The sequence below is a fragment of the Centroberyx affinis genome, unplaced genomic scaffold, assembly GCF_046629955.1.
Source record: "Centroberyx affinis isolate AG114_WGS23_722 - 3 ecotype Tasmania unplaced genomic scaffold, CSIRO-AGI_Caff_v1 ptg004902l_1, whole genome shotgun sequence".
NCBI lineage: Eukaryota > Metazoa > Chordata > Actinopteri > Beryciformes > Berycidae > Centroberyx > Centroberyx affinis.
In genome coordinates, this window is record NW_027282404.1 from 284,814 (window position 1) to 297,379 (window position 12,566).

At 43.1% G+C, this 12,566-nt stretch overlaps 1 protein-coding gene across 1 annotated transcript in view; it reads left to right on the forward strand.

Annotated features, from left to right (window-relative positions):
* LOC139666272 (zinc finger protein GLIS3) overlaps nucleotides 1-12,566 on the forward strand; it is a 71,549-nt gene that overhangs the window by 52,890 nt on the left and 6,093 nt on the right. The window contains exons 7-9 of the mRNA XM_071545446.1: nucleotides 2,881-2,991; nucleotides 5,394-5,517; nucleotides 8,804-8,984. Coding sequence (XP_071401547.1) covers nucleotides 2,881-2,991; nucleotides 5,394-5,517; nucleotides 8,804-8,984 — 416 coding nt within the window. The remainder of the gene's footprint in view (nucleotides 1-2,880; nucleotides 2,992-5,393; nucleotides 5,518-8,803; nucleotides 8,985-12,566) is intronic.

The window sequence follows — 12,566 nt, forward strand, 5'->3', positions numbered from 1 at the left end:
GAAATAACTGAAAATGAGTGTGTGTGTGTTTGTGTGTGTGTGTGTGCCCAGATACATATAACACCCAAAAGTCGCGCTAATACCCCCTCCTGCGCTGACATGAAACCCCCAGTGCCTTCCAAGCCTCGGTGCCCATTTCCATGCCTTGACAGTGTTACACTTTACTTTGCTGTCAGTCAGTGAGTAGTGTGGCATTCTCACTCTGCCCACACTGGCTGTAACACACCACAGATCATTAAATGATCAGTTCCATTAGGCCGAGTCACAGTTTGGGCCGTAACAGACTTGGACTGGCGCTGCTAGCTCAGACAGAGCTTCGCCTGTTTCTCTAACCTGTGGAAAGGGAAGGGAAGGAAAGCTTGAGTCAGCCATCGCTGCCACTCCTCCTGTCTCAGTAACGTCCCAATTTATCACCATCCAGGCCTCCACAACGACCGAGTAAATAACTTCTACTTAAGTACAGCTGAGGTGTTTTTACTGCACTTGAGTATTTCCACTTTAGGGAACTTTACTCCACTTTCACTCCTCTACATTTCAAAGTAAATATCTCTTTATTTATTTATCCCACTATTAAATCTAAACACCTGCTGTTATTATTTATCTGTGGGGCTGTTAGTAGATACTTTGATAAAACAAATAAAAAACGTGATTAGTCCCTAAAAACTTCACCAACTTCAAACCAACCAACCTAAAAAAAGAAGTAATAGAAGTGAATCCATCAAAGATCTGAGGCATCCTCACTTTATAAATCAAAGCCATTATACTGAATCTGTTCTTTGAAGAAGTTATTCCAAAATGTTATTTATCAATTTGCAAATATTTTGCAACCTAAAATTCATCAATTGGTGCAATATAGTCAGTGTCAATTTAACTATGTGAGTGTAAGAATCAACACTATGCCAGTGTTTATGTAAGTCCACACCCATCAGAGTTCATTTAACACTTCTCTATAGTTTTGAACTCCACTCCAATCAACACTTGTCAACTGCAAATAATTGTCCCTAAAATCACTGAATCAAGATCAAAAACATTTCCTCAAAAACTATTCTGTAAGCCTTACAATTGTTAACAGGCTTTCTAATGATCCACAGTACTCTAACTTTTGTGCCAGCAATCAATTTGTGACAGATGATGTCACTTCTTTTCAGATGGTGGATATAACTCTTTACTTTTGCCCTACTTTAGGTCAGGGTTTTGGATTCAGGCTACTATTGAGCATGTGCTAAAACAGCCTGAGAGAACAGCAATGTGTTGGTGACACTGAGCAGGAAGAAAGGGAGCTGTAGCAGAACTAGGGCAGAGCAATTAACAAATCAATAAACTTTTTAATTAAACATTTTTGTTGCAGAAGTAATGCATTTACTGTTTCAATAATAATATTTATATTTCAAGAACATTTTTGCCCCATGCCCTCTACTGGCCAGCCGCCTCTGCTCTTGGTCCATGTAATAGTAAATCACCCAGAACTTTTACGCGAGCAGAATTTTGAATAAGGACTTCTGTTTTTCTATCGGTTTCCTTTAACTTTTACCTCAGAAAAGGATTTTCTTCCACCACTGACCACCACCCTCTCTTTCCACAGTAGGTTAAATGATACAGCCAATCTGGTCCCGACGCTTACGGCCTGGCATTAACACCCTGCTCAGGCCTTCGTTGTGCTGCCCAGCCGCCTGCGCTGCCAAAAACACTTTGGGGAAAAATCATTTTCAAACTGTAATGATATTTATTCTAGACAGAAGTTGTGCTTTATTTTTGACTCCAGGTTCGGCACTGTATTGGGTGCGTTGCTTAGCAAAACAAACATGGCGGAGATGAGTGGCGCTGTGAGCGCCTTGGAATAACAATGTGTTATTTACAGAGAAGGCCGAGGTATGGAGGCAGAGCTAATAAAGACGCGTATCCCCTTACACTTTAATGGCCACCTTATATTCCTGGGGATGAAAAAAAATGCCATGAGGGGAAAATCCCTCAATCAGCGAGCTACAAGCTATATTTGCTTGGTTAATGAGAGGAATGTGAAACGATGAGGAAAGTCCATGACAGTGCAGTCGTTTTACACGTCATTTCTGTTACTTTAATCTGCCCCACCCCCCTCCCTCCTCTTACTACCACCAGCTTACACACACACTCACATACAGAGTGACGTTATGGAGGACCCTTAGAAAACTGTCATCAAACATAACTCTTTATTGGTCCACAATATGCAAATTTATTCAATGATAATCTTATTTTTTCAGAGCAACTCAAAAAATACCCATATGTGTCCTGTGATATCGCTGAGAAAGTGGAGCTTGGTCTATAAAATTAGTATTTTCGTAAGGTACACCATATTCAAGCATTTATATTAATCATGTAATATTGATGCTGTCAGTACCAAGAGATTGGGGTTTGGTTACTATAATGGGAGGAGAAAGGGGATTAGACTTACATGCAATAGCAAAATGGAACAAAACGCAGACCAGCCAACTCTAACATCCTGAATCCAAAAAAATAGCAGAGAGTTCAGGTTCTAAAATCCCCTGCGTGAGGTCTTACAGTGAGCTAATTTGGCACATTAAAATATCTTATAATTGATCTTTGTCTTTTCTCTTTTTCCTCCTTGCTCTCTTCTCACTTCCTCTTACTTCGAATTCTGTGCCTTTCTCAGCTCAAAGGTAGGACTTTAACTTTGCCCTTGTTTAAAAAAAACAAAAACCCATTCATATCTGTGTTTCACAGTTTTGCTCTCTCACACTTTAACTTCCTGAGTCTTCTGCCATTTTCATTAATAGCTGCCTCGCTGTTTTCTGTATTGATGTCATTCTTACAACAAAGTGAATTTGATCGTAAACTCTGCACAGTCCTATAAACTGATGTGAAAAACATTCTCCCTCCCCGTAGAAACCGTATGCGTGTCAGATCCCCGGCTGTACCAAGCGCTACACAGACCCCAGCTCCCTACGCAAACATGTCAAGATCCACTCGGCCAAAGAGCAACAGGTGCGTAGAAAGGTAAGACACAAAGAAGAAGGTACAAAAGTAGGAGAGAGGAAAGAGATGAGGAGAGAGAAAAAGGGAGAGACAGAAAGAGAGAGCTCTAACCTACACTGTCTAGAAGCTACTGTACATCTTTTGCTTGGTCAGCTTCCAGCATGATCTAATCCATGTCAATATGGCGAGGCAACAAGCTTTACAAACAGATCAGGAGGTGTAATCTTTCCTGCTCTGGTGCGTATTCATCACAGCTCCATCTGCTTGGTTTAATTTAGGTGGTTGGGAGGCCGAAGGGGGACGTTTGAAAATCATTTCCCCAACAATAGATCAGGTTTGACCACATTTCATCGTGTTCATGGTCAAAAGCCCATTCTTTCCCCCGACTGGAAGAGGGTAAATACGGAGAGAATGGGCTCATTGTTGTGGAAGGGGCTGGATAGTGGCAGGCTGGATGATGTGTTCCTTTGCTTAGCGTCGTAAAGGGAAACATGTGTGCTTGTAGCATTGTTAATAAGCTGTAGAGCGGAATACCCCAGTGGCCAGATGTTATGGACCAATGTCAAACAAACGCTCTCACTCCCTCTCTAGGAGCGGAGGGGAGAAAAAAAACTGTTAGGAGTGTCGCGGTGGGGAAAGCAGAGCCCCAATTACATGTGATGAATGGTTTGCAGGGCACTCAAGGATCCCAGAGACAACATGCGTATACACACGTTTATTGACATATCTGAGTGTGAAATCATAAGGTCGCTGATGCCAGTTGTCAAAACCGTTGCGCACAACAACATCTGAAAGTTCATTCCGTTGTAATTTCTGTGGTCTAGATCTAGGTCACTCGCAGATAAAGTTGTTATGCAGCCACTTAGTTCATTGTTGTGAATGAAATCTGTGGGAATAATTAGAGGGGAGAGTCGGCTGTCGTGATAATCCTGAGGAATGTCAGAGACTCAAACCACAATCCAACAACAAACTCAAAAAATTGACTTGATTTTATGAGATAACTAGTCCAGGATGTATGTTTTTATGTATGGCTGGACAGACAGACAGACAGGCAGGCAGAGAGACAGAGAAGAACACAGACAGACTGATCGATAGCAGATAGATAGATTGATGATGCAGAAAAAGGTGGATGGATATATGTAACTAATGCACTTTATAGATACACTTCTATCTGCCTCTTAGCATTACAAAGTCATCCCTTCTTACCATTTTATAGTCTGTTGCTAAATATGTTTTGGTCAACCTGGTTGATATCATGACACAATAACAAAAAAAAAAAATAGATGTTTATGTTTGTTTCACTGATTATCTAAAACTACAAAGTTCTGATGGAAACAAGCTGGGGATGAGTGTGTTTGTTCCTGTTTTCTTTCTGGTTCGCCCACATCTCTCCGTGTCTATTCAAAACCAATGAGCTCAGTCCAGTGTAGACAAACAACCCTTTATTCTCCTTGTATAAAGGACATTGTTGTTTTAATACACTATTAAAACAATGGGAAGCAGTAGGCTATACATACTGTATGGAGCAGTTTGAGCTTACAGTCTGTTCAGTCAGGTGTCGTTTACATGGATCAAGTTCATTGCCATTGGTTGTCAATACTGCTCAATCTGATATTAAGGCCAAAGCAGATCTCACTGAGATAAATTCCCCCTATTTGTTGTTAACGTCTTTCGTCCAGCTTGACTGTACTGCACTTTGTTGGCTTAAAATTCCCTCTCTTTCCCTTACCTCAGAAAATCACCTAAGTGCTGTGGCAATCCCTGTCCTGCTGTTACCATGGTTTTAAAGCTCAATCTCCAGAGGAAAGGGAAGATGTGGTTGTTAGCATGAGGACCTCAGTGTGTGCCTCAATGTGTACCTCAGTGACTGTAACATTTTATTACAGAGAAATCCACTGATGTACACAGCAGAGGTCAGCTGTTCCACTGATCCGTAAGGCAGATGTCCCATTACTGTGAAGACGCAGGTTTCCTTTAAGCGGCTCTGCGTGGCGTGTGATCGACTCTCCAGTTGAAATGTGTCTTCAGTTGCCCCCATTACTGCTGGCAGGGAGAGAAACAGAAGCAATCTTGCTTTGGCTCCGAGTTGGTATAATAGTCGTTCACCCGAAACATCCGAGGCCAACGCATGACTCAAAAAGGAATCATCTGCTTGTTCTCCCTCAGTGACAATTTATTCTCATTTGCTGAGTTGCTGTTTCGAATTAACATTAGAATCACATTATTGCAAAAAGAGAAAATAGGGGGAAAAAAGTGCCACATAGGGTCCGACTTACAAATAGACAAAGCTGAAGCTGGGTTTTGTTTTGAGGTTGGATAATCTAGCAGGCCAGATGGGTTTCTCCCTCTCTCTCATTTTGGTAAGTGTACAATCATTTCTTTTGAACATCTCCTGTGTATTCCCATGTCTTGTTGATTGACAGCTGCGGCCCTGCCCCCACCTGGAGCAGGACGTCCTGAGTGACTGTCTGTCCGTTCAGCACCTCCAGAGCTCCACCCCCTCCCAGCACCTCCACTGCCCCGCCACCTCCCAGCACCTCTACAACGGCAAAGACGGCCGCTCTCCTGGATTGGGCCAAGACATCTTCACAGGTGCACACACCTCTAACACCCTGATGATGTAACCTTTCACCTTTAAAAAGTCATGAAGTAATTAAGTATCGATGGCCTAGAGTTGCATTTTCACAACAGAGACGAGTAAGCTAGCTAATTTACAGCATAGATCCAACAGAAATGTCTGGTGAAGAGGTAATATGTCACGATGCAAATGTTGTAATAACAATACTTCTTTGTCATTTGCTTGTTTGGCTTGATAAAGTAATGTCCTCTGATGCTGGTCACTCACTCGTAGCCACGTCCTCCATCGTTGAGCAGTTGAAAATGTGAGTAGGTGTGATGGAGGAGACTCAAAACGCCAATGGGCGGGGAGTTTTTGTTCTAAAACAGAGAACAGGCCGGAAAGTGAGTTTTGAAAGCCAGAAATCTCAGCACCTGGTGAAGTAATCATTGAGTCAGTGGTATTAACCAACAGCCCTATCATATTCTGGTTATCTTGTGCTATGAGGCAGTAAAAATCTTACTTATTTCCCTTTTTATCTTGAGTCTAATCAAATGACACCACTATAATTCATCTTTTATTGCTTGGAAATATTTGCATTTTAGTTGCTGGACTACTCTTGATTATTTACTTTTGGAAGAAAGTCTTAAAACCTCTCACTCGGTTTGTGTTTCATAGCCAGTGGCTTGACAAAAGCGTTTCCAAATAAACAGTCATCAAACCATGTTAACCTTTCATCTCGTCATGCAAAGATGACAGAAATCGTTAGTAACAGCTACAATCTGGAAACGTTTATTCATCACATGCGACCCTCAACTTCCATTTCACTAATTGATGAATTTGATCATCCCCGAGAGTCAACAACACTGAGGCTTGCAAACGAGAGATAGATAAATAGGCTGTAACAATGTAAAAGACAGGAGAGATGCCCCGCAGCTTCTTCAGTTTATGGACACATCTGTCATTGTTTGCTGCCTGTTCCCCATCCAGGCTCCCCATTGCTCTCTGTTATTGTTGCTGGAACACAGCGCACCGTTGACGACTGTGAACGCTCAACTTGTCTTTGAATGCCGCACGGGCCCCTGAATCTTGGCTTCGTAGCCTCTGCCTCCCTCTGTTTCTGAGTGGATGTTGCTCGCTCTCTTGTTTTAAATGGTTTCTAGCCCCGAGGAGCTCTCTCTCTCTCTCGTAAGCTGATTCCAAGGCATTCGAGGATGCAGTGTTATTCGAGGTTTATGCCAGCAGAGATGTTGCAGATTGGTATTCACGATCGGTTTCACTTTGTTCCAGAGCCAATAGGATGCATGGTAGAGGTTGGGCAAAGTGGGCAGGCATCCCATCATTAACACTTGTGGAGCAGAAAATGACTCACGCTTCCAGTCAGAGCTAAGCTTGTTTCCTGTTTGCTGGCTGTACGTCTGCTCTTATTCACTTAAACTATGGCTGCAGTGAGACTTACGAGAAGCCCCTCTCTGTTTTATAGAGTATAATTAGAGCGTTCCCTGATTAACCTGAGAGGAAGGACACATCACAGTTTGAGTGCAGAGGTTTGCATGCTCCTGCTGTTGTGCGGGTGGCTGCTATCCCTCCCCATCCCTTTCTCACACGCTGATGTAAGCACCGAGCAAATACAAGCATGCACACGTGTTACAAACTGCTCTGAACATCTGTAGAGCTTTCTCCTCTAACTCAGCCAGAACCTTTTAGAACCAATCCACAACATCCACAGAACATAATCTTCCACTAACGCGCGATCAGAACCTCTGCAACGAGCTAGCGATGAAATTGAGGCAATCACGGCCATTATTTGTCGAATGTTTTGCCGGTCTGGTAGCAGATGTTGGGGCTAAAGGGGAAACCATTTAAGGTCTGTGATTGATGATTTGGGGGTAATGAATCAAGCTTGTAACCATTTCAGAGTGCTGTCAGATCAGGCCTCGGCATGCTTCCACTTGAGAACAGCTGGGCCTGGAAACGGCAAAACCAGGAGCACCGATCATTTCTCCTTCCGTCATCTCCTCCTGTCTTCTCCTCTCCTCGTTGGCCTAACTGCCCCAGACAGTTTGCACGCCGCTCCTTCCCCGTGGATGCTGGGAAAGAAATCAGGCGATAACCGGAGAGAAGGATGGAGAGTAGATTTACTGTGTTGGGAGGAACGAAGGGAGATGAAGTTTAGCCTCTTAATCACCTAGCAGGACTCGTCTTTCATGTCCAGCCCTTGACAGAACATTCAGATGTCAGTGTGATTTGTCACAACTCTCTCTGCAGCAACATTGTCAAATGTTTATGGAATTAAACAAGTGGACACTGGCTTGTGTCAGTGGCACTGATGGAAAGGTCAGATGCATTGCAGCAGAGTCGTACAGCGATACGTCCAAGCACAGGTCCAAAGACAGACACAAGCACACCAGGGTCAGACATTAACAGCGGCTCGGGTCAAAAATGGCTTTGAAAGTTCATTAAACGCTGGGTGAGAAAAATGATGCAGTTTTTCATCAGGAAACAAGCGAGTACGCAGCCTGAAACAGTAGAAAATGTTGCCACCATGTAGGAGAAAATGCCGATCCCGCACAAAACACTGCGTCAACAAAATCTAAAACAAATAATACTGTAAAAACACTCAACAATCGAGGGGTGAAAGATGAACTGGTTGGGAACAGAGAGAGGGGAAGCAGGGAAACGATACCATTCTCTTCTATAAGGCCTGTTGCCAGTTTCCAGTAGTGGGAAAGACATTAAAAGAAATCTGGTACAAATTGAGTGTTTATATGCCCATATGCAATGCAAATGTATTATGTCATAGTTCAACCGAAAAGGACCAAAAAGGGGGCAAAAAATGCTCTCTAAAAAATGCTGATTTCTTACCTTTATACATACACACCTGCATGTACACACATTCACGCTCTCATGCTCATGAGTGCGCACACACACACACAAACACATACACATACACAGAGTAACCTTATTCCTCTTTAAATGTCCTACTGTTCAAAGTCAACACATGTAACGTTTTACTTCATTATTGTATAATAAGAACAAACAGCTGAAAGGACAAGCAGGGCCAATCCCCGTGGCAGCACAAACAATGTACCCTAAATTACAAACAGTGCAAACACAGAACCTTTCATTTTTCAAAGCGCTCTGATTGGATGGAGGTTGTCAAAACAAAATCCTGTTGCCATGAAATGGCTTTTAATTTGCTCAAAGGGAAGATGGAGCACAGGGCCCTCGAGTTTATTTGGCACGTTTACTGAATTAGCTTTGTTTGTCTTTCAGGCCTGTACGCTGGCTCCAGCACCCCCCATCACGGTGCCCCGGTGGAGCTGCTCTCCCCCGCCCCCGCCCCGGCCTCAGCCTCTGCCACTGACCTGCCACCCCGGCAACCCCGACTGGACCGGGACCTCAACAGCCCTCACCACCTGTCCCCACTGGCTGCCATGGACAGCACACGAGACGGGTGAGTCCTCCACATATGTAAAATATAGATGTATTCAGCTTTAGACATGTGCCATACATGTGCCACCCTCCCTCTCTCTATATACTGTATACAGTATATGTCAAATACGGGAAAATGGTAAATGTCTACATTTACTGGTAAATGCGCACATCTACCAGCAAGGCAGTAAATGCAGAGTTTTTGAAGATAAATGTGGTAAATGCGTATATTTCCTGGTTAATGTGATTGGAAAACGCTACTCACAGTCGTGTGAGGCTCTCTCACGATGCTCTCACTGCGTCTTGTTATGGATACGATGTACCATGTGGCCAAATTACCTCTTCGGATTGGCCTCTGTAGAAACCTCTGTGGATAAAGAGCCACATCTTCACAGAGAAACTTGACTGTTTCTGTCTCAAACAAAAATGGAAACACAATGACAGCCGGTCAATGTATACATTAACCATTTTCCCACATTTACCTTAACAATCAATGTGATCAATCTATGTATCTATATATCTAAACAAACACACACAGGTCAGCTGAACTTAGTGAAACTTTCATCATCTATCTAGGCTTTCATCATCTATCTAGGATCACCCCTGACAGTATCATTATTATCACACTGGTATTGACCCACTGTGGGTCCAGTGTGACACAGAACAGTGTCAATACACATAAGACCCCCCCCCCCCCTTATTGTTATTCATTTATCACCCTCAAGCTGGGCAGAACACACATAGATCATGTTAGGTCAAGCCTGGAGGTCCTGCTGACATTCTCCTTTGGCTGTCTTACTGGAAAGAAACTCAATTCCACAACCCCTAAGACGTGCCTCATGGGAGAGGGGTGTGCTGGTCACCACAGGGTCAACATGACACATCACCGGCTCTATTTCTGGCACCCGATGCGGTGTTCATAAGGTCCCCCATCTCTACTGGAGACGACAGCGTCAGCACCATGACATAACCGCTTGGCCGGACATGATTCAGGCTTTAACGAGAATAAACTGTCAAAGCAGTGTGATAGGATCCTCTTGTGGTGTTCCTCTAATGTTTTGAAAAAGCACTCAGCCCTTGTGATGTACGGTGTGTTGCTTTGGCCTCAGAAGACAACGTGTGGTGCATTTATCAACTGATTATCTCTCTGAAAACAGAAAGCATTACCAAACATTTCGTACTGTACAAACCTGCTGTTGGGTGCTCTATCAGTACAATTTTTAGGGAATATCATACTGTATTATACACTTAATTTGTTTCTTCACATATCGCTCTGAGCAGGTTTGAGTAGTAAGGGAATACTTGTAACGATGTAACGTATTCTAGATAATAAAATGTAATGGTATTCCATTAAGCTAAGGACTACTTCTGGGAATACTTTTAAAGTGAAAGAGACCAGATGGTGGAGTGGCAGGTGTTCTGCGTCTTTATAAAAATGAGGCACAGAAGAAAATTTGTATCCAAACATGAAATAAATTTCCTAAACTCTTTTATTTTTCTCTCGTTCTTATCTGTGGCAGTATCTTTATCCCTCAAATATGGCAAAGTAATCTGAAAGTAACTGAAAGAAGAACACTAGAAGGTCAAAAGTTTGGACACACCTGATTGAATGCACTATGTTTTTCATTTTCTTAAAGCCAATTTGATCTAAAGGCTTATGCTTAAATGCTTGAAATTTGTTTTTTAGACAAATATAAATAGTGAAGTTGATGCCTATGTTTGAATTTCTTTCCAAAGCCTTTGCCTTTCTATCAAGGCAAAGGGCGGCTACTTTAAAGAATCTAAAATATAAGATAGTTTTGATTTGTTTAACACTTTTTTGGTCACTGCATAATTACATTTGTGTTATTTAACAGTTTTTATGTCTTTACTCTTATTCTAAAATGTGAAATAGTAAAAAATAAAGACAACTGTGTGTGACTGGTAGTGCATAATAGAGTACATATTAAAGTAGCCTCTGAGATACACCTACATACACATTTCACTGGAGGGGTCAGATTGCAGGGCAACCCTTGAACATGTAGGGGGATGAGTGTCTTGCTCAAGGACACTTCAGCAGGGATGGACAAACCTTTCTATTTATCTTTATCTTTTTTCCTATGTGTGTGTGTGTGTGTGCGCGTGTGTGCGAGTCACAGCATGTTTCCTATTAGGGTCGATGATTTCCCCAGAGAGCCAGCAGAGCAGAGCTACAGAGCCCGAGTGTCGTCAGGAGGCACAGTGTGTACTGTACTAAACAATGTGCCGAAAACCAGGGAGGTGGAAAAGGAAAACACTCTTTTACAGTTTAATAACATTGAGAAAGAGTGGATAGAATCAAGCATCATAAACCCTGTGTTACAAAACTGATCGCGTTACGTAAACACGGTTTCTTTTAACTCTGTGGTCCGCTCTTTGGGTATGTGTGTGTGTGTGTGTGTGTGTGTGTGCACGCTTTTTTGTGTATATACAGCATATGTCAGAATGAGGTTTGATAGCTTTCTTACTGTGTGAGCATGCGTGTGTATGCATTTGTGCATCTGTGTGTGTGTGTGTGTGTGTGTGAGTGAGAGGAGTTTACATAGAATAATCCAGGAAACACACATGATTGCGTGTGATTGGGGTGTGAGGCGCAGCAGGCCGGTCGTCTTCCAGCACAAACAGTGCAGCGGGCAGACACGGTAAACCTTCTAGATGTAAACGTCCTAGAGCTGCTCGGAGACGTCAGGTCGGCCTGGAAGCTTCTGGAAGGTGATGTGTTGTTTCAAGCCTTAAAAGCAGGAGGAGAGCGCTGTCGAAATTACCGTGCGGTTTCAGGCCCTCTTTCTCCGCGGCATGCACAATTACCGGTGCTAGGAGAGGAATGGAAAGTGAAAAGGACCTGAGTAGGGGATCCTGTAACAGCAGTTGCACAGGCGCGGTGACATATTGGATGTGAGACAGGGGTCGGTTCCTTAGGGTGCTTGATGAGGAACATCTGAACCACTTTGTGTGTGCGTGTGTGTGTGTACGTGTGTGTGCACTGATGGGTGCCTGCATACGTATGCCTGGGAGTGTGTGTTTGTCTGTGTGTACATGTGTATATGTATAGTTCTATGCGGGTGCATGCATGTGTACGTGTATCTGTGTGTGTGTTTGTTTGTGTGCGTGTGTGTGTGTGTGTGGTTAGTGATGAGAATCCCCATTTTCCTAACAGATGTAGCTTAAGTGCCCGTTAGACCAAATATGTAATCTTCCTTGTTCTGAAAGTTCCTACGTACTTGTGACACGACGACAAGATTACATTAGGAGAATTGCAGCAATTTACGGATTTCATCAAATCGAGATGCTTGAACCAAAAGCACATGCACTTGCACATGCACACACACATACATGCTGTAATGCTATTTGCGTGCACACACATGCACACGGACTTGAGTGCTATATCTCTTCATCACTCAGAAAAGGGGGGTGGGGTAGCGAGTAAAAAAGAGAGCGGTGCCAGGACCTACAACAAGCTGGGCATGAAATGTCTACTTACATTTGCCTGAAGATGGAGCATTTGATTTACATGTTTAAAGCCTTGAGTATACAGGCTGCTGCCAAAGTCAATATCAGCGCAGCACTTGTTTTTCCCAAACGGTTT